This window comes from Etheostoma cragini, chromosome 10, assembly GCF_013103735.1.
Source record: "Etheostoma cragini isolate CJK2018 chromosome 10, CSU_Ecrag_1.0, whole genome shotgun sequence".
NCBI lineage: Eukaryota > Metazoa > Chordata > Actinopteri > Perciformes > Percidae > Etheostoma > Etheostoma cragini.
Genome location: NC_048416.1, coordinates 11,800,666 through 11,827,289, shown reverse-complemented (window position 1 = coordinate 11,827,289; position 26,624 = coordinate 11,800,666). Strand labels below are relative to the sequence as shown.

The following is a 26,624-nucleotide window of genomic DNA, read 5'->3' as shown; positions in this document are numbered from 1 at the left end:
CAATAAGTTTTTGTAAGAAGTGATTTGAAGAAAAATTTAAAGCCTAAGGCTCACAAACTTTCTTGACGATATGTTACACAAGTCAAATCTTAAATTGTTAATTTTTTAAATTTTCTTTATTAAATGTCTGAGAACATGCCAGTGAGATATCTTTGTTTTGGTTTTATGGCCACACCTAGAAGACATGCAACACTATTAAATTGCGATCTCCTGGCTTGGTAATACTCCACATTTTGAATACAGTGTGCCTTTGCTCAAAAGATAAAAAATAAATAAATCACGTCATGTCACACTATTGACTTATGTCAAATCTGTTGTTCATACGCATTCACTATTTAAAATAAACATTGGCACTCAAATAGCACTTAGACGCCGGGATGCTACATAACATTATGTCCAGATATGTCAAGTGTGAAGTTGTTTTGATATGCTGTTCTCGAAAAAGCTGCAAGCAGCAATACCACCATTCTAAACAGTTTTGAACGGGCACTGTACTAGTTAAATGTTAAAAAAAGTAAAGAGGATGACATGTAAGGGGGATAGGAACATTTAACTTCCCCAAATTCTACAAACCCACTTGTCCCCATATTTTAAACAAAGTGTGTGACTGTTGCACTGTAGGACTAGCCCAGTGGGAATGAATGACATCATCCAGAAGGGGCTAACATGTTTTATGCAACCAACCAGCTGTTATACACAAGCTGCAGTGCTGTTTATAGCCCACCAGAGGGCATTATTTTTACCTTATGGTGATCATCCTCTCCCCGTTCTTGTCCTTCTGTTTGTCTACGTCAATGTGAGCTCCTGTCACGTCCTGGATGGCTGTGATGTTGCAGCCACCTCGGCCCATGATCCGAGACACAACGGACGCTGGCACAGATAGCTTCTTTGATCTTCAAAAGAAATTTAATTATTTGTGTGTCTCTACTGCCAGATGTTAACACACTGACAGTAATTTACATTAAGTGATACCCTCAAACCCAACTAATTTTGTTTCATCTTACAAATGTGTGCACATTAAGTAAGACGGGGCTATGTCAATTAAAACCCTTGCATTGGTTGCAATGCTCTCACATAAAATTAAACAACTGACCTTCTGACCACTTCCTTCCAACCTTCTTCTCTCTTCTGGCCTCTTTTGGGGCTTGTGAGGCTGAGCTTACTGTTGGGTGAGGTAATGGGAAGAGCCATGGTCTTGAATGGAGAGGGTAAGGAGTTTGAGGTGGAGTCGCTCATGTCCAGAGCTCTGGGACAAAACCGGTAAAATAATAATATAAACTGTTATGTCATGTTGGTTGACACAAAATGTTCTGAAATAAGCTAGAAGTCAAAATTAGAATGTAAGTCTGCAATTTAACAAAATGTACTGCATATAGCAGTATATGAAATGCTAAAATGCATTTTAGCAATCAGCTTGTTCTTCCTAGATGATTACTGTCCACTGCTCCATAGGGGACTCACTTTTGCGTTGGTTTTGAGATGGAGACTGTGACCTTGTTGTCCATCTTGCCGTCAGTCTGCGGCTGAGGACAATGTCTCTTCTCTAGGCCGCGCAGGACGCCTTGGGCTGCTCCTGAGGAGGGGACTGAGGAAGAGGATGACGAGGAAGAGGACGAGGAGGAGGAGGCGGAGGAGGTGAGGTCAGGGAGGTAGTTGAGCTCCTGACTTTTGCCGCCGCTGCTGCTGCTTTCACTGGCACAGTCGGTGCTATCCAAGGGGTCAGAATCGCTGTTACCGCCCGTCACTCCCCCTCCCCCACCCCGTGGCTCACCGTGGATCTTGTTCTTGTCAGCTTTGTGCTGTGCTAGTGCAACCTACAGGGAAGACACAAAGACACAGACGTCACCTTATTGTGTTATTTTTGCATAGATAAAGAGACATTTTATCTCAAAATAAAAATCTACAAAGCACATTATGAATTAGCAAAGACAAACAATACCATTGACAAAAAGCAGTAGTGCTAACCTGCGGATCCTGTAATATGATGGGTTCGTTGGGCGAGTCCTTGGTCTTGTTCTTCTTGTTCTTGCGATTGGTGCTTGGGGTAGTGGCCACACTTGCTCGCTTCTTACCAAAAGCTGTAGTGAAAGTGGTGGAGGTGGCAGATATACCAATGGTCGTGGTGGTGGTTGCACTCGGAGGATCAATAGGAACCTCTTCTTCTAAAGGGGGGGAAACATTTATAGGAACATTTACCAACCACTTACTTCTGGTACAATATTACTGAGTACATAAGATATAACTAAAAAACAATTATGCAGTCTCTAAATTCATAATAGTCATAAAAGGTTACCATCAGCTGAATCCTCCTTCAGCTCCAGCATCTCAGAAAAGTCATCCTTGGTTTTCTGCCCCTCCTCTTCCTCTTGCTTTCTCTTCTGCTCCTCCTTCTTCTTCTTGCGTTTCTCCTTACGCTTCTCACGTTTAGCAGCCAGGGCCTGCTTCTTGCTCTCCTCTCGGGACTGTCACACACAGCACAGAGTTGTATAAAAAAACATGTTTGGCCACATCCACTGTATGTATTTAGCCTCCCAAAGCACAGCCACGCGGTCTGACGTTACCTTCTCCAAGTCTAGCTCCTTAAGGAGAATGCTAGCATTTTTGTTGGCCTCGGCTGCTTGCTGGTCTTTGGCTTTGACAATGGTCTCCATGCACTGGTGGCACTTCTTCAACAGCTCCTGCAACAAAGGGAAACCAGCAGCTGGAATTACAGCTCTGCTTAACATCTCCATTAGCTCTGCCAACTGCAAAAGATGAGGCAGACTTATGACTGAAAAGGAAAATCAATCTACCTTGTCAGCAATGGTGGCAATATATCTCATGCACTCAATGTCTGATGGGAACTGGTTGACCTCTTTCACAAGATACTGCACCACTTTTACATGACCCTGAAATGTTAAGAAAAATGGTTAATAACTAGAGGCTTGCTAAAGTGTAAAATGCAGGGTTTTGGAAAACTTTGCACCTTGCGAAACGCAGCCATGAGTGGGGTAATCTTGCGGTTATCGGCTGCATCCACATCAGCACTGGCATGAACTAAGAGCTGGACCACGTCAAAATGACCGCCATTTGCTGCTAGCCAGAGAGGAGTGTTCCCTTTCTTGTTTCGTACATCGATATGGGCACCCCTGCAAAGACAGGAAGACGTGTTGCCTTAAGGAGTCATATAAAGGCAATGGAGCTAAAAGAGCTTGGAGATAATACATGTGCATGGAATCTATGGGCGATGTCCCATTTAAATAAAAGGAAGTGTGCCTTTATCTGCTTCACCAGCATTCAAATTGTAAATAAACATGATGTGAAAAAGCACCATCTGTAGTTGCATTGAAACCAGCAGTATGGGGCTTTTTTCACAGACAGCCTGTGCCAGTACAATGCCCTTCAAAAGCATCAAACTGCTCACGGGCAGGAAAGTTCTGACCTATTGCCCAGCCTAAGCAGCTGAATAATTTAATAGTAGCGACTGAGGTAAAATTACTATAAGAATCCAGAATATGGTTCTGTACAGAAACACCCAAAAGCGCTTACCTGTTGATAAGCAGCTCACAAAACTTGTAGTGGCCCTTGTCAGCAGCAATGGTGAGGGCAGTGTCTCGGGATGAGGGAACAGGGGGAGCGTTGACATCGGCGCCTTTGTCTAGAAGCACTCGGCCCACCTCTGCATAACCTCCTGAGGCTGCCTCCATCAGAGGAGTGAGACCAGTCTGCATGACGTGAGAAGATACTTTGCATGATGGCTGGCTGCATCGTGGGCCCGCAATATTGTCAAATGTAATCATTATGTCTGGAAACAAAAAACAAAAAAACAATCTCACCTTAGCACGATGCTCTACGTTGGCCTTGCGATCTAGCAGCAGACTGACGACCTCAGCCCGCCCCTGGAAGCAGGCTAGAGTCAGAGCTGTGTTTCTGTTGGTCTCAATCTGGGCGTTGATGTCCGAGCCCATATCTAGCAACAGCTTCACTGCTGGTACATGACCATTCATGGCTGCCAGCATCAGAGGAGAGATTCCCAGCTTACTGCCAGTCCTGGTGAGAGAGTAAATAAATAAAATGTTTAGAGACCAAAAAAACAAAATAAAACATAACTGTTAAATGTGCTCTGAGAAGCATAACATGGATCACCTACAATTTGTCTTGGTTATAGTAAACAAAATTGTTTTATTGCAATTTAACTTTAAATGTATTTTCACTTTCTGCAAAGTAGCATTTAACAACGTAGCAGCTGCTATAAAGACTTGGTTTTCAAGTTACGGCCTTACTCTTTCCTCACTCCTTATTAATAAGGGAGATAATCACTATGCTATTACTTTTGGGTGCGGCTAAATCCCAAAGGTATATTTGACAAAGATGCTGTATTTTTTTGGCACAAAGTGACACCTTATTCGCATCAGAAACTAAAACAATATGGTCACATTCAGATCAAGGAGAAGGATTGTATCCTGATACTGCACCTAATGTGGTTGGCCATGTTTCACATATACCAATGGGCCAAAGTTCTTTACTCACCTGGAGTTGATCTCAGCTCCAGCATTGAGGAGAATCTTGATGATGTTGACATAACCCCCAGAAGCAGCCAGGCTAAGAGGCGTGTAGTCGGACACATTGCGGTGTTCCTTATTAGCACCCCGAAGCAGCAGCAGCTCAACCACCTGACCAGCGTAAATGACAGTTGCATAGTTAAAGGTCCTATATGTAATATATTTTGTGTAATAAAAAAAATCTAAAATGAACACAAATGCATCATTATATACTAATGTAACATGCTAAGTTGAAATACTGACGCAAGTACAGATATGGAAGTAGCAAACAAACGTTTCTAACAGTTGCGTGACCAGAGATGCGACATACACCGGATAAATATCGGAGATGTATTTGAAAGATTGAAGCAGTTCATAGCCCAAAATTACGCGGAGTTGGCTAATTTCCTCCTGAACAGGTAAGCATTAGCTTCCGGCTATTTTATCACGTCTACTAGGGAAGGGCATTTTATGTAAGTTTTACATTTGTGTAGCTACTCACATTGAAATTTCTAGCTGGAAAACCCAAGTTGGTTACTTACAAAACAATTGAGACACACCCAGTAAAGTGATGTCGAATGGTCCTAGCTAACGCCACCAAGCTAACGCTGCTAACTGCTAACGTTACCGGAGGACCAGGCCAGCGGGCCACGGCTGTTTACAACGTGTAGCCTTTTCAGCGGCCGTAGCCGACAATGGTGAGTTACTTTAAGCCAAGAGAGTAAATCAGGAAAAGAGGACCGTGGGTTTGCAATTTTTGCCGTAATTCTAAGCCAATAAAGTGTGTATTTCAGTTGAGTGGAAAAGGACAACAAGGTAGTGGTATTTCGAGCGGTTCCTATGATAATTCTAAGCCAAGGAAGTGCTTCTGTCTGACATGTGGAGAGGATGGCAAGGTTGTGGTGTTTTTAGCGGTTCCTACTCTAATTCAAAGGCGAAAAAGTGTGTCTGTCAGTTGGGTACAAAGTTTAATGTGAGCAAGGTAGCATCTAATGTTAGCTACTAGTGCTGTGGAGTAATGTCTAGCTATGTGAGACAAGCGTCTAGCAACATTGTTGTGGAAGCTTCGGTCTCAGCCTTGCACCAACATGAACTTCGAGTTCGGGGAGGAGGGGGCCGGGGGAGAGGACACTCTCTAGAATTTTGAATTTGTACCGCAGTAATTATTTTAAACACTAGCCGTCAGTATTACATATTGCAACTTTAAAGCCGTGAAACAACTGAACAGAAATGTCTCTATTGTAACGTAAACTGAAAGACAATGCACTTACCTCCTGGCGTCCCCCAGAGCAGGCCAGGGAAAGGGGCGTGTCTTTGGTTCTCTCTGACTGAGCCTCAATGTCACCCCCTTTGTCCAGAAGAACTTCCACCACTCCTACATGGCCAGCAGTGGCAGCCAGGATCAGAGGAGTAAAACCTGTGGAGAACCGGGGGAATTTCAGGGTGTTTTGGGTTACTTAATATATGAATTAGCTATTATGAATTATACAAAATTAACACCTCCCTATAGTACATGTTACCATCACGTTTTTTTATTTAATTTTTTTTACCTTTTTTGTCCCGGTGCTCAATGTTGGCTCCCCGTGCAATTAGGACCGACACAAGCTCTTCATGTCCTCCTGCACACGCCAGCGTCAGAGCTGTGTCATGATTGCTCTCCGTCTGAGGGGTAAAACAATATCTCTTAACAGGGTAGAGAACTTTGTGCACATGTGTACTCACTTGCCAATTTAAAAATCTCTGTCATGTTAACATTGGCCTAGAGTCTTACGTGTGCATCAATGTCAACAGAGGGGTAGAGGGGCAGGACCGAAGGGGGCGAGGCGATGTTTGCAGGCATCTGTGTGGGTGGCTGGGACAGCGGTGTGGGTGAGGTTGTAGTGTTCAGCATGGGCACACGGCTGCTCACAGCTGCAAAAAAGGAAATAAAAAAGTTATAGGGACAAACAGATTAGGGATTAGCAGACACTTATTTCCAATGAGATTCAACAAGAATCCCATATCAAATGCACTTTAGATTAGATTAGATTCAACTTTATTGTCATTACACATGTACAGGTACAATGCACGAAATACACTTACCGGCCATGATGTCATCCAGCGTGTCTGTGAGCGTCTGAGCAGGTGTAGCGACCATGAGCCCATCTGGGGCCTGCTGAGGTATCATACCTGGGCCTAACCCAGCCAACTGTTGACCCTGCTGCTGGCCCAGCATCTGCTGCCCCACAAGTACCCTCTGTAGCTCTGGGCTGGTGCTTCCCGGGTAGTCTGCAGGGTTGTAGTCTGGCAGGGGTTGTATAGGGACGAAGGCAGTGTGAAGAGGCGGTGGAGGAGGCTGGGGCTGGGACTGTGGCGAAGGGGGCAGAGGAGGCTGCTGTGGCGGCTGTGGCCCATCCCTGTTGAGGATTGTGCCCACCCGAGGAAGCTTGGGGTAATCGTCGTCTTCTCCGTCTGCCTCTTCCTCAGAGCCCTCATCTTCGTCATCGTCTTCCTCTTCCTGAAAAAGTAGACAAAACACTTTAAAACCCTTGAGTCAACAAAACAGTATTAAACCGAGTCCAAACTAACATCCAAATGACACAAAAAAAAAATTCTGAGTTTCACCTCATCCCCTTCGTCTCCTGGCTGCTCCTCTTGCTCCCCATCTTTGTTGGCCTCTTCATCGGTGTCAGAGCTGGTGTGTAGCTGGGCACCTGTTGCAATAGGAAGTGGCCCTAGAGCAGACGTATTTCCCGGCCCTGGGCCTGGGCCCTGGCTCTGTCCGGCCTCCTGCTCCTCTTTTAACCCCTTCGCCTCCAGGTACTCTTTGGTGAACTGTTGCTGTGTTTTCAGCTGCAGCTGGCGTTCAACCTTCTGCAGCTCCTTTAAGATTTTCTTCTTCTTCTGCACCTAAGTGGGGAACAGCCACATCCATGTTTGACTAACTTCTGATACGGTGCTATGCATTATTATTTTAAGCGTGAATTTGATGTAAGACAACATCCATCTTAAACTTTCTGGAAAAAACAAGATTCAAAATGGGATCCCATCTTAAATGGATGATGGATTATACCTGCTCCTCTCTGCTCTTCTTCAGCTCCTCAATCTTGTCTTTGGTGAGCGGCTCCCCTTGAATGAGTTCTAGCGACTGAAGCTGGGCCTTCTCAATGGCGCTGATTCTCTGGCCTAACTCATTCAGCTTTCCCTCCGTCTCTTCCACAATGCACTCTAGAGGCTGGCATAAGTGAAAGGGCGGCAGAGGCTCTGCTTCAGGCCCCCGGCCGACTGAGCTGGGGACACCGGGCTGAAGCGCTGCTTGTCTCTGTTTGGACATGCCTGGATTTGAACGCAAGAGATCCGACAAGTTGCAAATTAGGATGGGTTAACAATAAAATGCCTCAAAACTGGGGATCTAACAGCTAAATGGCTGTGTAAAGTCTGAAACTCCATTTTGAGACTACACGCACCGGGTGACAGGACATTTTGAACGGATTACCTTTGCTGGAGACGGGTGGGGGTGTGGCGATGTTTGATGGGGCTCTGTCGGGCTCCTGAGGGGGCACTACCATCGCGAGAGCTTGGAATGGGACACGAGGAACCTGTTACAACAGAGGGCATGTTAGTATTAAGCAATGAAAAACATCTACTAGACTTGCCTTTTACTTAAATAAATAAATAAAGATTTAAACCAAAAGGTCTATTCCCCCCATTAATATAAAAAATTGTGATTTATTGCGGTATTTACCTGAGAGGTATCTTGCGAGGGGGGAGTGAGCTGAGAGAGATCAGGGGCTGGGACAGACAGGATGTTGTTGGGGTAGTCCAACAGGTAGGACACCACATTGGTGTGGCCACCCTTAGCAGCTTCTATCAACATGGTTGAACCATCCTACAAAGAGAAGACATGCATGGTTTCAATGATATGCTATTATTAGACACATGTGGACAAAAATAAATATTCTTACTGGTCTAATCTATATCCAGAGTGAGCCTTACTTTGAGTCTGTGTGTAGGATCCGCCCCATGTGCCAGCAGCAGCTCCACCACAGCCAGATGTCCTCCAGCACAGGCCAGAGACACCACTGTGTGGTCATTATTGGCAGTAGCTCTGTTCACATTTGCACCTGGACAAGAGAAGAATGGTAACCACAGTTAGTCACTGTGTGTGAGATAGGGGTCTAATTATTACATTCACAAAAGCAATCTCCCTCAGCCTCTAACCCATGAATGAATTATGAATTAGAGATAAATCCTATACACAAACAAGCATTCCCTGCATAAGGATGGGACTACACAACATGTTTGTAGGCTCAAAAATTCACGAATACAAGTACTTTGACAATTAGTAATCTAAATCTATTACGGATGTCTTAGCACTTACAAACTACGTACATCAGTACACAATACACTGCGTATAAATTGAAAACAAAATATTTCCTTAAATTTTTTTAGCACTACCACGTTGATCAGCCTGTAAGTGTAAATCCATCCAGGATGATGCATTTTCCAGTTTAACTGAAATCAATAAAGCCTTTCAAATACATATTCAAGCTTATGATCTCAACATATAATTATAATGATCCTTGACTTTTTAATCAATTGACTCAAATAGCTGTTTAGGCAAAAACAAATACATAAAAAAAAAAAAAGGGACATAGGGCTCAACCTTAACTTTTTGAGGCACTTGTCCTTTGGACAAATACATTTAAATGTTACTTGTCCATGCACAAAAGTCACTTGTCTGCGTAAAGATTTATAATTTTCTCTCTTTTCCACAAACCGTTGAAAGCATCCAAACACCATCATCATCATGACTACAATTCAGTGGAAACAAATGTATACCAAGAATAGATTTCAAGGATCTCATGATACAAAGTAATACTTTGCACGCCGGTGTGCAGTGTATCACCAGAGGTAGTGGTGACTTGAACTTGAAATTATACTATATCTAAAATAATTTTGTAGACATAACAATAACTTTTGCCACTAAATTTTGGTTTGAACTTTTTCACTTTCTATCTGGCAGAGGCTGAGTTACCAAGTGATCCTTTAAAAGGAGTAGCTAGTTCAGTTGATTATTAGCTGATTTATTTAATCTGGCAAGTCGTGGAACTGAGGTTTTACAATAACTGATGGACAAATGAGCAGTGGAGGAGTAACGCTGCGAGGCACAGAGCTAAATGAGTCATATTAACTTCATCCACACAAAGCACACTGCCATGAGTGACATCTGTATTCAGCTCGTTTTCTGTGAACAATGCGGCAACGGGTAATGTTTAGGCAGAATTAGCAAGCTAATGTTAGCCATCTAACACTGCCTGGCTGGCTGGCTGGCTTGCTTGCTTGCTGGTTAGGCTGTGCTTTTATGCTGCAGAGAATGAGCTGAACACCTGGTTGGGTCTAACCTAAGCAGTATGCTGACCCGCTGCTGCTGGGTCAAACATTAGTCGTCTGCTGCCCCGGATTGTGGCAAAAAAATGTATTGGTTTCAAATTGGTAACATAGACGTAATGAGTGGCACATAATATTAAATGTCATGGCATTTTATTTAGTTTGAGTTTTAACTTGTCCAGTGGGGCACATTAATTTCTCTGCCACTTGCCCTACAAAATAAAAGAAATGTTCAGGGCAAGTGGACAAGCCTTAATGTTGTGCCCTGGGACATGTAAGTTGTTTCTATGAACAGCTGGTCAATTACACACCTTTGCTGATAAGGAACTGCACTGTACAGAGATGTCCTGCTCTTGCTGCCTTCATCAAGGGTGTCCGCCCCCCTTCAGACTCATGTTCCTGGAAGACAAAAGGTGACGGTGTGTTTGTTAAAGTTTAGTCCAGAAGTTAAACAACAGAGTTAGTCTTATTTATCAAGAAAAATGTGATTCAACAAAAAAACTGCTGCTGCTGTAGCTCTACAAGGTACAAGCCTTACTTCACACAATAACTGTTCAATTAGACCAAGTAAAATGCAGACAAAAGACTCAGACTTTATTATGCATCTGTTCTGGTTTCTGGTGTTATCTAAAAGCAAAGGACCAATCATAGGTGACAGAGAGGATTTAAGGGTATGGCGTACCAAGTTGGCTCCAGCCTGCAGCAGCACATCCGCCACATCAGTGTGTCCATTCTCACACGCATATGTCAATGCTGTGTCGCCCGTTGCCGTGGTGGCATGAACATTTGCTCCTGAATGACAAAACCAAGAGATTAGGATGGCAAGCACAGCGGTATAACTAAGATATTTTTTTAATTGCAGCTAAGCATTATCTTTGTTCTCCTAAAGGGAACCTTGCCTCCTTTTCTCTAGCTCACCTGCAGCCAATAGGTATTTCACCAACTCCAGATGGCCTTCCTGTGCAGCCTCCATTAGAGGTGTGGAGCAGCCTAACTCGATGTCGGCGCCCGCCTTGATGAGGAAGTCGGCCACTTCCAAGAAGCCTCCGCAGCACGCTAGGGTCAAAGCTGTCTCCTGTGTCTCCTCTGTCTGGGCGTTGATGTTTGCACCTGGACAACAGAACAACAACCATTAGTGATAATTAAATGATTTGTTTTCATAAAATGCAAAAACCTGCATGCTTTTGTTAAAACACCCGCACACCAACACCCACACACACACACACACACACACACACACACACACACACACACCTTGCTTACCTTGAGCCAGCAGCAGGGCTACCATCTCCTCGTGGCCTTCTCTAGCCGCCTCCATCAGAGGTGTGTAGCCTTCATCATTAACCTGAACACAAACAGAAGCGAGCCCAGATAAGAAAACATTGTGGAGAGTATGAGTAATTGCAAGATTACTCTGTGTCTCAGCTTGTCTTTTGTGTGTGTGTACTCTCACTTAGGATGGAACAACGGCTAGCCGTTAGACATTGCCACTGTAGTCAACATCTTTACATAAAATGTGTGGGGAGGAATGATGCCCCAAAAAACCTAAAGCAATGTAATTTAGCCTGGCATCTTGTGTTCAAGTCTGCCACCTCACTGCCAGATGAGTGCATTCATTTCTTTATTAGGGTTTAAATAACAGCAATGAAATATGACCGAATATTTGTTTTAGTTTTCTTACTTGCTCAGTTTCATACATGTCATTTAAATGTTGATAAATAAATTTGCATTCCAGAAACTAGTTCTTATCGAAACTTGAATTCCTATCAATATTCTAAGACTGTAGCTTAGGGTTGGGTACCTTTCACAATTTTATTGGTAACAGTAACATTTTTTTCAGCACTTTCCCTCTGTAATTACATTTTTCATTTCAGTTGTAAAAATAAATCCAAACCTATTTATCCTATTTACTTAGAACATTATGTTATTTGAATTAATGTTTACATTCTAAAGAAATTGAACAAAACCAAAAATAAAACCCCTCCCTCTCTCCTCCCTACAATCTATTACATTGAATATTTATTAATTTCCTACTAAATTGAATCTTTTATTCTTGTTTATTATTATATTTTAGCCTCTTTTATTTTCATCGAGACCGTTTTTTTTATTGCTCTTTAATGTTTTATGTAAAGCACTTTGAATTGCGTTGTTCCTGAAAGGTGCTGTGGAAATAAAGATACAACCTCAGCCTGTCAGTCGGTCATCAGGGCATAGAAGCCACTGTAGTGCCTGGTTGTCTCAGAGGAAGTGTAACGTCAAGAGCAGCGCAACTGCTTTTGGCTCGCCATAAATATCATATCACAGTGAATGATGTCTGCGTACATTTTTGAATAACTGTAACCACACTTGAAACCACTTTATTTGCATTGCCGTGACTCACTGTGACTTCAACAAAACTGCAAAGGTGATGTAGTTTGCTCAAGTTTGCTCAAGTTTACTCCGTCCGCACCTCTGCAGGCGCGCGTGGGTCGGAGCTCAGCTCTCTGTCAATATGTAGAGAAGACAAATAAGCTTGCACTTACACGCTCTCAGGTACCAATATTTGGTACCGTTTGATTTAAAGTGAATCGGTCCTCGGTAGCACCAACGTAATTTTGTCCATACCAAAAAAAGCAGAGTTTGGTACCCTACTATACCTGCTATATTCAGCCAGTTAAGTATTCAGCACGATTCTCATAGGGAGCAGGGCAGTATGACTGTTGAAAAGTTAAAGGCTATTCACCACAGAAAAGTCTCTGCTGCAGAATGTGTGGAATCAAAAATTGCTACATTCACTGCTAACTTCTTCATACTTTCCATCAGAAACACACTTTCTCTCCTTACCGCTCAAGGAGTCAGTTACCTTTTGTTTTAAAAATCATTCCAAGATGCTTAGCCCCCGAGGGCATCTGGCGGCGTTAAATAAAAAACAATACCAGCATTGTTTGTCCAGGAGCTTATCGATACTTCGGTACTGACCACTCCGGAACCAGTACCAGTTTAGTATAGGTTCTGGATACCCATCCTTACTCCTGTATGTTATTGTATTCCCCAATCTCTCCCTTTACACACCTCCTCCAAATTGGCTCCTCTCTCGATGAGCAAGGCTGCCAGCTCCACGTGTCCTCCACAAGCTGCAAGGGTGAGGGGCGACTCAAAGGAATCAGCTGGCATGTTGACCTGCGCACCGCTGTCCAACAGCAGCCGTGCCACCTCCACATGGCCGTCCTGGGACAGCGAGACACACAGAGAATGTAGAGATAAGCACCTGAATAAATATATGGTATCACTTTATAATTAAGCTAATGCATGACTCCAAGACTCTTCACAAGTCACGTTTAAAACGAGGTGCTATAGTTTGATACAAAACTATTTCTGATTACTCTTAATATTTGGTTTCCATATTTTTTTACGGTATTTTTACATTCAGCGTATAGTGTAATCATAAATGTACATTCAGGAATACAGAAAATATGATAAACATTACCTCACTATATTCCCAACATCATATGGTGTATTTATTTTAATTTTTCAAAACGGTCCCTAGACTACGAAATGTGAAAAACACCATCAAACTCTAAACTAGCGCTGAGTAAGAAGGTTTAAATCATGGTTTATGGGACATATGCAATCACGCTCGTTCTTTCCAAATTCACTAAAACAAGTCAACGTTTCCCCCTACTTAGGTGCACAAGTACATGACTGTGTACTTTGCAGAGAGCTCTGTCAAAGTGCTTCCGAGTGTGGACCCTGAAGGCTTACAGCTGTTGATGTGCTAACTTTGCTGCGCTATCAGTTTAGACAATGCATTAGCTTATTCTAATTTTGAATTGGTTGTAATGTTGGATCTGTAATTTAACAAAGATACAAAGTCTGTAGATAAACATGTGACTTTACAAATATGGAGAATTTTGATGATGTTGGCCATTTCATTAGAACTTATACGGAGCCATAAAAATAAATTGTACTAAAATAAATTCAATATTTGTTAAAAACAAAATGCAAGCAAACGTAAAACTAGAGGCAGTTGTTCAATAGCCAAGAAGAAAACATTCAGGTAATGGTTTGGGTCAGATACTCACCATGCATGCTTCCATCAGTGCCGTGTGCATCTCATCCGTTTTATGTTCCTGGTCTGCTCCGGCCTCCAACAGAAAACGCACCATGTCTAAGTGACCTGCAGAAAACAAACAAAAATCCATTTTCTAAACCCACTATCACTAAGTATGAATTAATAACATGTTAATGAAACGAAACCTAAATTAAAAAAAAAAAAATCAACAGGACACACATTATATTTGAGTTCTGACCTTTGTAGCAGGCAAGTGTGAGAGCACTCTCCTTGAACTCATTGGAGTGCGTGTTGATGCCGGCGCCATACTCCAAGAGTACCCTGGCCACTTCTACGTGACCAGCACTGGCCGCCTCCATAAGAGGTGTGTGTCCGTTCTCGTTGTGGTCCTCAATATTAGCACCCTCTTTTAGCAGCACCTTCACCACATCCACAAAGCCACCCGCACATGCGTACGTCAGAGCTGTGTTGCCTGCAGTGGAGAGTTGTGGAGAAATTAACCTGAGTGCAAAACACAGAGTGTAAAAGAAAACAATCGTAATTGTAGAGCAATGAGCAGGGGTTTTACCTGTAGACGATTGTGCATTAACATCTGCCCCGTGGACCAGAAGCAGTTTGACGATGTCGACATAACCTCCACTGGCAGCAGCCATTAGGGGCGTTATGTCGCCCTTGATGCCCCGGTCCTCCACATTGGCATGCATGGCCAACAACACCTAAGGATAAAACATGAAATAATGATATTAAGATACAAGCATGGGGGGGCTGTAACTACAACAATCAACCAGTGATACCATCATTATTTTATTTTTGCAGAAAGGTTGCTTCAGTGTACAGGCATTACAAACTGTTAATCAAAATTATGCTACATTGCTTCCTACTGCAACCTCGCTTTCACATACCTGCGCTAGTTCATAGTAGCCAGCTGAGCATGCGAGGCACAGCAGGCTCTCCCCTTCCTCTGTGTGTTCGTTGACGCTCCGTCCCTCGTCGAGCAATTTGCGCACAGCGTTGACATCCCCGTCTGAGCACGCCTCTGCTAAACTACGGCTGAAAATAACCAGACTGCTACAATTACTGCCACTGTGACAGGTGAGCACACATACGCCTCACATTTACGCAAACACTTTCAAGGAGCAAATACGCACAGACATGCATACACACTAGGGTTTAATCCCAGGAACAGGATTCCCAGGAAATGGGTTGTCTTTTTCCCAGGAGCTGATTCATCTAATATTTTGGGGGAAATATTAAACCCTAAGACACACTGTACTGACTTGACAGAAAAGAGAATGACTATACTAGGATTTAATAATTCATTACTAGATGAAACTGGGTACAAGACAAACTGGCATGGGCCAGTGTCAGTATGGGCGAGATACATACTTGTCAGCTTGGCCGGCGTTGAGTGTGTTTTCAGCTCTCATGCGGGTCAGGGCTGCTGCAGCTTCGTCCAGGGCACAACTCACAGATGACGTCAGTCGCCGTAGCACCTCGGGGTCTGCAAAAGCTTTACCATCGGCAGTGGAAAGTTTACCTATGCCTGCCGAACACCAAAAGGGCAGAGGTGCATAGGGCAAGGCAAACCACAGGGGAGCACAACCACACCAGACCAGATGAAGAAGCAAGTCCAGTCCAGCCAATCCAATCCAGGGTTAGTAGCAGCATACACAAAGAGGAAAAAGGAAGAAAAAAAAAAGAAAATCACACACAGAAAACACACACAAGCATTTGTTAATATGGCTTAATATCTTTGTTTTTCACTACTTTCAATACACCATCTATGATTCTTAACTTGACTATAATGTTGCCCGGGTCAAACGAGAAGGTACAAAACAATAGCTGCTGGGCTGCTATGGGAATGTCCAGGTCGAACATATCAGTGACCAGAATTTGACTGAATATAGGGAGGGAGGTGATGTTTGTCCTTTAGACTAGTAGATATAGGTTCAGGCTGTTAATGGTTGAAGAGAAAAAACGTCTCATCCTGTGTGAATTATAGATGGGTAAGAGGCAGTGAATGTGGGAGAAAACCAAAACTGGAAACAGTGGTCAAGAGAGAAAAACACAGCTGGGAGAAAAACAAAATGCCACATGAGAGAAAAATGTGTATGTGCATGCAGATTTGTCACAAAATGAAAGAAAAGCCGAAGAGGGGAACAAAAAGGTAAGAGCAAGCAAGAGGTAAAAAAAACTGCTTTTCCTAATGGCCTACACCGAAAGATCTTTTTCAGAAGACAGAACCCGGACCAAGCCCTAGGTAATGAAACCAGTCAAGTGTTTGTGTGTATGTTTTAAAGGCATGTGTAAAAAAGGAATCAAGAAGAAAAGTGTTGGCTTTGAACTTTCCGGCCTCCGCCTAAACCCAGCCACTAGCCGGGCAGACATGAGCTCCAGTACTTCTGTCCTCCTGTGTTTCCACCACCAGGCCTGCGACTCAAGCTAAACTTAGCACTGCTCTCAGACAAGGATTTTGCAATAGTTCCAAAGGCAGGGGGAACCAAGAGGTCAAGGAAGTCGAGCATTGATGTTTTACTATATCATGCTTATTTCAGAATAAAAACATACAGCAGGGGTTTAACACACTGAAAATAGCTCAGATGAAAACTTGAGAAAATGAAAAATTGGGAGCGCAGGTTTTCTAACAATTTTTGGAAATACTGTTACATTTCTAAAAAAAGAAAAAAACCAGCTATTATAGCTGTGAATCACTCAACATAAATAACTGATTGTCAGCCATTTAGGCTGAAATGAGCAAAATGAACTCTCACTTTAGGTCCTGTGACTTCGGAGTACGAGCAGATATATTTGCTGCGTTTCAACTGAAACAAGATACTGGCTAGCCTCTGAGCAGCCTCCATCTACTGTAACACCAGCACACTATGCAATCTGAAGAAACATTTTCATCCAAAGTGGTAATTAAAAGTTCCCCAAACGTTTGTTTGAGAAAAGCAAGCACACAATTGCAAGCAGGTCACCTTTAAACCTCATTAAATATTTGAACAAAAGCAGCCGTCATGTGTTATTTTGACATGAATGAATCAGTTTGTCAATCTGTAAACTAACTTTCTGATGAAGCAAATGGCTCAGGAATACAAATGACTTTGCTTTTTTTTTTTGTTATTCTTAACAACATACCAGCTCCACCTTTTACTGCGTGCAGGTTCCAGCTTTTTTTAAATGACCATATGAAGTGTCCTTAGCTCGTGAGTGAGACCTGCCTTGGCCTATAGCAGCACAGCACAAAAGGTGTTGGATCCACAGAATTAAGTCCAAATCCAGGATGATGGACTGTGCAGTGTGTTTACCCATAAGCACTTGCTCCAGTACTGCTCTCCCAAAAACTTTCAAATGTTTGAACAAACAACATGATCTTCTATCTAGATAAAAAATATAAATATATAGGGTAGGTGTAGATACGAAATGCTAGTTAAGCACACAACAGGCATTCCCACTAATCTGGCAGCACCAAGACACTTACATGTACTAATTGTAGCACAATTCATCGATTTAAGCGGTAGTTGTGTCAATGGCTCACACTGACTTGACATCTGATGATTAAACATTCAGGTAAATATCCAGAAAAATGTACAGGAAACAATGTGTTCCTTGCACCAAAATGAGAGGTCAATTTAGGTAATTTGTTGCCTTTCTTCTATAGCGGCTGGCTGGGTTGTGTATGTAGAAACACCACTTTGCATCGAGTCCAATCCATGACCTTTCTGACAAATGAGCAAAATAAAAACTTCAAATGAAACCCCACAATAATTCAATAGTAATTCACATCTGTGAATTGGGTTATGATTTCTCTAATACCAAGCCTGTTTTGACAGACCTACAGCTTTCTATACATTTACCTGAAAGCTTCCGACATCAACGCAACCCTCCTTAGGGTGGTCCCTGACTGAGAGGTTGTCCTTTCCCATACAAATAACTTACTTTGGAAAAAAAATTCAAATGTAGGCTTCTAGTGGCGACAGGACGAACTTGTTGCATTCTGGGTAAGATGATGATGGATAGTAGATGGGTAGTACTCGTAAAATTGGTGTTCAGGAGTTAGTCTGACAGCTTGGTTTACCCTTTGTGGACAGTGAAGAAAACACTTGTGAAAGACCAGAAATGCCTCTTTACGTCTTAACTGCATTAATAAACTGGTCATTCGATGAATATTAATAATCAGATAATGCAATGGCCACGCTTTTCAGCATCAACTATGGGCTCTACAGGTCAACTACAGTTCAGAGCCACAGATGTTTAAAATGCTAGCCAGGGTTGCATGCAAAGTACATTTATCAGCATGAGAACTCTCATTTTCTCTCTGCTGCTTGCTCTGCCTATTGGAACCCCCACCCTGCCCGACTGATGAGAAATTATTGATTTCATTCATATTATATACATCTTAAGAAATAAACTTCATATTTACATTGAAATAATGCCCTTCATAATGTATAGTTTGAATATTGTTTTAAATAGTATTGATTAAGTAGTGTTTCTGAACATTGTGGAGTTATTTTAATTAGATTGTTTTTTAGTCAGTTGTAGTGGTTTATCTTTCAAAGAGTGACTTCAGTTGTAGCATATAGAGTTATGGCATTACACATCAGCAAGAAACTTAAAGTGTCACAAAAAATATTTAGAAACAAACAGCATCTACCTGGCAGCTGATGCCATGCAGACGCTGCCTCTGGATCACCAGAGAAGCACAGGAGATTAAGACTAGCCGTCTCTCGCATCTCAGGTCTCATGTATGCATTTGCTTAATGTTTCTTACTTACAAGCTACTGTTATTTAATTTTAAATGTGAACCACACACCTCCCTCAACCTCAAGTTTAACTAGCATGCAAAATTATGGTTTGACAGACAAGCAAGCTGCGCCTGCAAAGTTATGACAAAGGGTACAATTTAAATCTTATTATCTTAGGCTGACATTGTAATCTATAAGTGACTTAATCATGATAACCTGCCCACATGACTTCATGTCCAAATATAGCGCAACAAAGGATCCCCATACACAATATGTAAGGGTTGGGCTTTAGCTTTAAAAGTACTGCGGAATAATAATTGTAAACCGTTTTGGTTACATTCAATGATATGCCCTAAAGTGCATGATTTGCACCCTTATATACATGTATAATGTATATCTCAATGTGTTAGATGGAATTAGACAGATATTCACCTGAATGTATTTTTTCTCATTGGCTTTTCTAGTTTTAATCTCTAACAAGTGTAGGCTCAATGTGCACTGTGCAGCTGTAATATGTAGGTAGGTATGGGAGAAAAGATCTTAATGTATTCATTCTTGAATGGAAGAAAAGGAAAATTGAATGTATTCGTTGTGTATCGTTAATGAAGGCAACCCGTCTCTCTCCTTTTACAGGCACATTGTTATTTTTTGGGACGCAAGCAACCACTGTTGCTTTCTGAAGTTAACAGAAATGTGTATCACGTCTCCCCCATGCTCAGCGTGTACGTGCGTCCTTGTCCATGCACTGGTAGGGACACAAATGCCAACACAACATTGTTCTAAAGCACCACTGGTGTTCACAAACTCAACCTGGTAGATTTTAATGTAAATGTATAAGATAGCTTTAGATGTCTTGGGGTCAAAATGGTCATCATGCTGGGTGTGCATGTTAGGAAGTTAAAAGTAAAGGCATCATTAAGTGTATGACTGCCCTGGCTGTTGTTCACAACTCTATGCTGATTCCGTCACTTTTCTCATCTATTTTACGAAAACACACCCAATCATTGCTGGCAAAAAAGAGGTCATTGGAGTTCAGAAGGGAGCACAAACTGACAGAAGCAGGACCATTATTATTACCAAGAATCTGCGGGGGGAGTCCATTTTCACACCTAAGCACACCTGGTAAACTGCTGCACAAAGCAACATGCCCACTGCATTGTCACAAATTTTACAAAAATACGAGCTGATGCAGACCTCTAAAAGAATCTTTAACTTTAACACACAAGACTACAAAAACTGTACATTATAAACTTTGCGGGCGCCCATATAGCTCAGTTGGTAGAGCGGGCGCCAATACATAGAGGTTTACTCCTCGATGCAGCGGGCTCGTGTTCAACTCTGACTTTGCTGCACGTCATTCCCCCTCTCTCTCCCCTTTCATGTCTTCAACTGTCCTTTTAAATAAAGGCCTAAAAATACCCCAAAAAACTTTGCAAAGGTAAAATATCTAGCAGTTAGCTTCGATTGAATTGCAACAAACTGTACACATGTACCTAATAAAGATTACGTAATATACAATTATGCTATGAGGAAGGCTTTGACAATTTTCAATGATTGTTTTGTCCATTTTCATCACATTACAGCTTTATTGACAAGAAAGTAGAAGATATTAGCGCGAGTATGGTAGGCGGCATCAATAGCTTTCATTGATAATGATGACTTGTCTTACAACTTGCATTTGTTGTAGTTAGGTCTGCTGGACATGAATAGTTACTTTACAACAGGTTTGAAAAACAAAACACAAAATCCTAACCAAATAAAATATATTTTAAGTGGCCTTATTCAAATAAATAGGGGTTGTCACTATCAAGGTGCTTAACCAGATCCCTTTAATATCTTCTGACACTAAGTCTGATCTAATATATTCTGGGGGGTTTTCTCCTATACCTACCTACATATTACAGCTGCACAGTGCACATTTAGCCTACACTTGTTAGAGATTAAAACTAGAAAAGCTAATGAGGAAAAAATACATCAGTGTGAATGTCTGTCTAATTCCATTTAACACTAAAATATAGCAATCATACTTCTTTCCTTTGATAATTTCCTGTTATTTTGCATAATGGCCTGTTAGTTTATTATTATCATCATCATCATTAACAAAATGGTTACGTTCAGCAATAAGTAGCAGGTCTGCATCCAAACGTTCTGTTATTTTGGCTTTGTAATCCAGTGCAATGAATTAGAAGAGAAGCAATGGAGGGTCAAGTGCCATAATTCATCTTTAATTGGAAGGTGTTTACATCCACATCAGATTAACAACATGGATATTGTTGCCCTTTTACAAATATATTACCATAATGTAAGGGGTCTAAAATGTTTTGAAAAATGTAAATAACCTCAAACAAAGACATTCATAATTGGTTGCAAATCTTTTGCAATAAACCATTGGCTAAAGTCTACAACCCATAAGCATCACTTATCTATAATACCAAGTCTTGACAGGCTTGGTATTTGGCTACTTTTTTAATACAGGGAATGAAGAGAGGCTGTCTTAATCTTCCTGCCACAACCGTTACACACGGACACTTCTGTTTCTCTGCTAATACTATAGGAGACCTCACAAATCAATACAAGAAAACATGGTATTATTATCATTATTAAACAAGCTGTAGCCGATCTTAAACAAAGTAAATTGTCAACTCATCTGTTTTGAATTGTCAGGGAGAAAGGGGAATAGTATGAGACTAGCCATTAGCCGTTCAACACAGACTCTCTACATGCTGTGTGGAAGCTCCAGCGTGTTGCAGAGTTAATCTGCCCGGTAATGTTCATAAGCCTAAACGAGGCCAGGACACCCAGCCCTAATGGACTAATCTACAAAAACCTCCTTACACCTAGATTACAAGTTCTAATCAATCTAGTTTACCCAAACCACTTTCAAACTATGCGCTGATATGACACGCAGGTTCTCTTTATTGCCATTTTGGCCTTAGGCTTATACAAACTAAGACCTCAACAATTGTTGGGATTTAAAAGGGATAGTGGGAGAAACGACTGAGGCAGAAAGGTGTGGTTTTAATTATGTAAAGTTAGTGTATGTAGTTAAAGCACAAATCATGAAAAACAGGTGTGGCCAATGAGATAATGGTCAGCTAAAAAAGAAAAGAAAATGTGTCAAGTTGAGTTGAATTAAGTTAAGACGAAGCAGTCATACCTGCGGCTTCCAGTAGAGCTTCAAGACGAGCCTGTGTTTCTGGATCAACAGTCCTCAAATCTACTCCATCTGTGGCGCTGGACAAAAGCAACTCTGACGCTGTCTTCATGATGGGGTTATCCAGGTCCTCCTGGTCCAAAATGAATGACTCCACCTAGAAGAGTTATAGAAGGGAGGGTAGAAGAGGAAACATTAGCTGTTTGTCAGCGGTATTCATGTTCATTTCTGATCAACAACTGGTATTTATATAAAGTCTGGACCTTCAACAGTATTTGTAATACAGAATGAAACGTGAACAAGTGCAAAGACAGCGCAACACATCACTTATTTCCATCATTCTGTATGGAAGTGGCATGTTACCTTTGTTTATTTACGGTTTCTTTCAACAGGAGGAAAAGCAAAAAGGAGCATAAGAATAAGAGTCGAGGCGCAGGAAGTGTTGAAGAAAAACCTCTGCACACATGGTGAGAGTCAGCTGCCCAGGCACAGCACCACAGTCTCATACCCGAGCTTTGGCCTGTTGGCTAGCATGTATTACACACATTTTATTTTACCCCAAATACCTCAAATGAGTCAACATAAGAAAGCAAACTTGACTAAATCCACAGTGTTTTATTTACTTCTAAGTGTAGCTTCAGTGTCACTGGTCCATTCCTATTTTTAGCACATAAATTACAGCTTTCCATACATTGTGTATGTTACTGTACATTAGTTTACAGATGGAAATAATGTTTTTCATCTTATGACAAAAACAATTGAGGAATGTACTAAAAATAGAACACTACCGATGTAAACAATACACATCGGAAAACAATTATCAATGTAAATAAACTTCAAAAAAGGTTTGCGCTGACATAAATATTTAGCCAATTGTTTCAAATTTTAGAGGTGGAACTTTAGTAACAGGTAGTAGTGTAAATTACTCAACACATTTAGGTACACAGGTGGAGTACATCAAAGTATCTCCATAAACCTATGTAATAAAAAAAACAGCAATATAAGAAATTTAAGGCGACTGTACAGAGAGACCAAATTAAAACTACAGATTCGAGTTTTTAATTAAAAAAAAACACTTCAGCGCTCTCCTTAAAGACAAAACTTTGTTTAGTATTTGGGTTTTCCTCTAAAGGAACATCTTATTGGCACCTGGGCATGTTAACCCCTATTTACAGTGTACCACTGCCTGGTTCTTCCTAAGTGTAACACCATGTTATGTCTTGAGAATCTTTAAAGTCAACCATTTATCCTGAATAGGAGACCCGGTAGGCTGGGAATGACAAATTTGACAAACATTCCAACTAATTCAGTTTACCATGAGGGTGAGATTTTTAAACAAATATGATTCTGAATAAATTAGAAACATTCACATCACTAAACAGTTTGCATAACTACCTTTAGACAAAAATTGGCAATCCCTGTCTATGTCCATCCATAAGCTGCAGCCGGCATGCAGGGCCTGGCCCATAGTGCAAATGTTGGGAGAGAGTCAGCATTCAGCAATTTGGAAGAATTCAGCTATACGATAGGAACGCAGAGCAAAACAACCCATGGGGAATGTAGTTCTACTAAGGCCTTTATAGTCAACAATGGACATCATTCTCCCCTATTAATGAACTACAGTTCCCAGAGTGTTGGTATCCAGAGAGCTGGAAAGGCCTAGAATGGCATCTGCTTAATCCTGGGGCTCAGATTTTAGCTACTGCCCTGAGCAGCGAGTTCTCCTCTGGAGTAAAACACCACAACAAATGCTCCCTTTCAGGCTTATATAGTAGGCTGGGTGAGCTAAGAAACATGACACGGAGGACACACATTTGCAATCTGATTCAATTACACTGTGCAATTGTCAAACTTGATATTTTCTCCTTCTGCTACTCCACAACTGATGCTCACAAAAAAGGTTATGCTATGTTGACATTGGTATCAGCTGGCATTCTTAATGTCATGGCTATAGTATGTTTCAGACAGAGGCCACTTTGGTCAGCTATTAGCTAAGTATAATAGAGACAGCTCAACAGGTAATGGGCATTGCTCTGCTCCTTGATTATAGTGTTTCTGACAGTAAATACCGCATCATCTTTTAGATTACATTGAATATTACATTGTAATTAAAATGTCACTAATCTGAGACTTTTGATACGTTTGTGCATATCACATATTTACCATCTAGCAGTCTGTGTCTGCTGCAGTCATATGACCTGGTGAACGCGATTACAATATTATTTATTATTATTACGGCTGACAAGTCTGAATATCTTAATGACAGCTCAAATTGGACAAGGCGTGCAGTAAAAATGGCTTGGTTATGACATAGTAACCTTTAGATTATTTTGTGAAAATAACAACGGAAGGTTTTGTCACATTCTTGTCATCTAAGAAGGTGATTATTAGGTGAATTTTAACATAGCGTGGCAGAGACAAATACTTTGTATAGTTCATGTATCCATCTGAGCCAATATAAAACTTGTCTAAAGTATGCTAAGCTGAGGAATATATGTCATCACACCTGTCCCCGTGTGTGACTGCCAGCACATGGAAAGTTGGACACCTCTCAACACGAACTCTAGCCGCTCTCAATTGTGACTACGCGAAGCAAGTTAACAATACTAGTTGGCTGTCTGGCCGAAAGAAGTAAAGGATGGGAACATGGTTGAATTGTCAATACAGAGTGTCTAAAAGTCGAGGAGTTCTGCGAGGAAAAGCATAATCTATACGTATCGAAAAGTTAGCTGAGGGACGATCGAAGTTAACGTTAATTTACATGATTTGGAAAAGTGACGTAATTGCACCACAACTACGACATGGCAGATAGTTAGCTGGCCGTGTGCGTCCATGGGTTTACGGGCATCTTCCATTTGCTGTGGCTGGAAAGCTGTTGGAAGAGCTGCAAACTTGTGATGGGTGTTGCGAGACGGCACCGAACGAGGCCGTCGTCTCTTCCACCCGAGCTAGGCCGTGGGCACAGCCTGCGCTGCATAAATAAAACATTTCAGCGGCTGAGCGTTAACAACTGCTCGTGTCTCACCAAACATTATCAACATTAGACTCCCCATAAACATCTGAACTGACAAGAGGTGTTGTTTGATTAAACTGCAGGCTTATTTTACGTAATTTCAGCGGCCTGGGAGGGGGTGGTTGCCAACTGTGAGCTAATTCGCTAGCTAGCCGCCAGCTCGCGCTAGAAGAGGAATGTTGCCTAGCTCTCTGGTTAGCTTAGCTTACTAGCTTAGCCTAGCGTAGCTACCTCTGAAACCTCGTCTTCGTCGCTGCCGGATCCTGGACCCGAGGAGAGCACGGCCGCAGCTGCTAGTTTGAAATCCAGTCTTTCTGCTGCAGGCCCACCTGGTTCGCCGTACAAACGTACTTTCTTTCCACCTACACCAATTCCAATGCCCCCTAGTCCGACTCCTTCTGATGTCGCTCCTACCCCCATCCCTGCCACTGGGGAGCGAGGAGTCACCGAGTCAATCTCGTCCTCGAAGCCGTCCGTCAGCATTGCCGTCCCGGCTACTGCATCCTGCATACTTATGTTCACGATACGTGTGTTCACGAGCTAGTTGTTGACTTAAACGTCCGTCCAGGCCCTTTTTTTTAGGATATTTGCGTGATTTTACTTCAGGGAATCCAGAAACTCTCCCGAAGCGAGGGTTGAGGAGGATCTCTTTCCCCCAGCCATTAACTTTCTAACAACCTAACCCGATACGCACTGTTTCTCAGAACGGCCGCCTCTGTAGAAAGTCCTGATACCCCTATTGGTTCAGCAGAAAAAAGCTCGATTTTCCATTGGTCAAAGTTAATGCTTGTCAAACATGAGACCGCAACGTCATGTTAGGTTTAGCAATATCACGAGGCTGTAGAACGAACGTCAAGACTTGACATGGTAGGCCAACTTAACTGGTAGCTAGCTTTACTAGTTCATGTAAACTCTTATTGGGAAATCACTTATGTAAGTGACAGGAAAATGATAACGGTTGCTAATTTTAATCACGCATTGTATGTGATTTAAAAATGACAATGAATATCAGTAAATAATTCAACGTTACAAATTAAATATGTAACTGGCTTTATTGTGTTGGTGAGGATATAGAATATTAAGATTCGAATTTGAAGAACTAAAGGAGGATCTTTAAAGGGGCAATCGCAGGAGACAAAACAAAAACCCACACATACAAGAAAAAAACAATGGTCACTCTGGTTCATTATTACACTTGTGTGATGTTTTGCTGCAAATAAGCAACACGCAATATTATATTATTATTATTAACTTATTGTGTAAGTCTAGGTGACTTAAGTAATAGACACCGAAATTTACAGGCGTTTCATCACTGACTTCACCCATATAAATCACGAACTTTATTTCCAAACCCCTGAGGCATATACACTTCCTCGAAGTGGCCCTCTTGTGCAAAAAAAAGTCTGAAAATCTTTACTTTGACCCCTGTGAGTGAAGTTGGTTTGAACTTTGCATCAGTCCCACATTCTTTCTTGACTGTCCATCATGAACCATGAAAACCAATTGGCCCTGAGTAAAAATTGCCTCACACAACAAAGTACCTAAAATGTCTTTGTTTTTTACATGTTATTATTACTTATATTTATTTACCAGGTAAAGGGAAATGGATGTGCTAAAAGAGGTGTATTTCCTTAATAAACACTTTTTTCACTCCTTTGATTATCAAACTCTTGCATAATCAAACAGTGTCAATTCTCATTGCCAATGTTTCTGGTTTCTTCCTAGGAAATGGGCAATGCTTAAAAAAATAGGTTAGCTGGAGTCTGTGATA

General features: G+C 41.7%; 1 protein-coding gene across 9 annotated transcripts in view; it reads right to left on the bottom strand.

Moving 5' to 3' along the window:
• ankhd1 (ankyrin repeat and KH domain containing 1) overlaps positions 1-25,555 on the bottom strand; it is a 30,350-nt gene extending 4,795 nt beyond the window's left edge. For 2 of the 9 annotated variants that reach the window (XM_034882803.1, XM_034882810.1), the window contains exons 1-32: positions 25,085-25,552; positions 21,844-21,997; positions 15,328-15,484; positions 14,844-15,006; positions 14,510-14,657; positions 14,180-14,413; positions 13,952-14,046; positions 12,942-13,103; positions 11,154-11,235; positions 10,809-11,000; positions 10,573-10,682; positions 10,202-10,289; positions 8,496-8,623; positions 8,245-8,388; positions 7,996-8,098; positions 7,573-7,835; positions 7,125-7,409; positions 6,603-7,017; positions 6,292-6,431; positions 6,071-6,182; positions 5,792-5,937; positions 4,510-4,652; positions 3,816-4,029; positions 3,529-3,704; positions 2,966-3,128; positions 2,793-2,888; positions 2,562-2,678; positions 2,294-2,462; positions 1,966-2,162; positions 1,462-1,814; positions 1,094-1,246; positions 744-893 (exon numbers count right to left, since the gene is read on the bottom strand). In XM_034882803.1, the coding sequence (XP_034738694.1) occupies positions 744-893; positions 1,094-1,246; positions 1,462-1,814; positions 1,966-2,162; positions 2,294-2,462; positions 2,562-2,678; positions 2,793-2,888; positions 2,966-3,128; positions 3,529-3,704; positions 3,816-4,029; positions 4,510-4,652; positions 5,792-5,937; positions 6,071-6,182; positions 6,292-6,431; positions 6,603-7,017; positions 7,125-7,409; positions 7,573-7,835; positions 7,996-8,098; positions 8,245-8,388; positions 8,496-8,623; positions 10,202-10,289; positions 10,573-10,682; positions 10,809-11,000; positions 11,154-11,235; positions 12,942-13,103; positions 13,952-14,046; positions 14,180-14,413; positions 14,510-14,657; positions 14,844-15,006; positions 15,328-15,484; positions 21,844-21,997; positions 25,085-25,363 (5,531 nt within the window). In that variant the 5' untranslated portion in view covers positions 25,364-25,552. Of the gene's footprint in view, positions 1-743; positions 894-1,093; positions 1,247-1,461; positions 1,815-1,965; positions 2,163-2,293; positions 2,463-2,561; positions 2,679-2,792; positions 2,889-2,965; positions 3,129-3,528; positions 3,705-3,815; positions 4,030-4,509; positions 4,653-5,791; positions 5,938-6,070; positions 6,183-6,291; positions 6,432-6,602; positions 7,018-7,124; positions 7,410-7,572; positions 7,836-7,995; positions 8,099-8,244; positions 8,389-8,495; positions 8,624-10,201; positions 10,290-10,572; positions 10,683-10,808; positions 11,001-11,153; positions 11,236-12,941; positions 13,104-13,951; positions 14,047-14,179; positions 14,414-14,509; positions 14,658-14,843; positions 15,007-15,327; positions 15,485-21,843; positions 21,998-25,084 lie in introns of all 9 variants that reach the window. The other 7 variants (XM_034882811.1, XM_034882804.1, XM_034882805.1 and 4 more) reach the window with 7 other exon arrangements.
• Between the last annotated feature and the right edge of the window lie 1,069 nt (positions 25,556-26,624).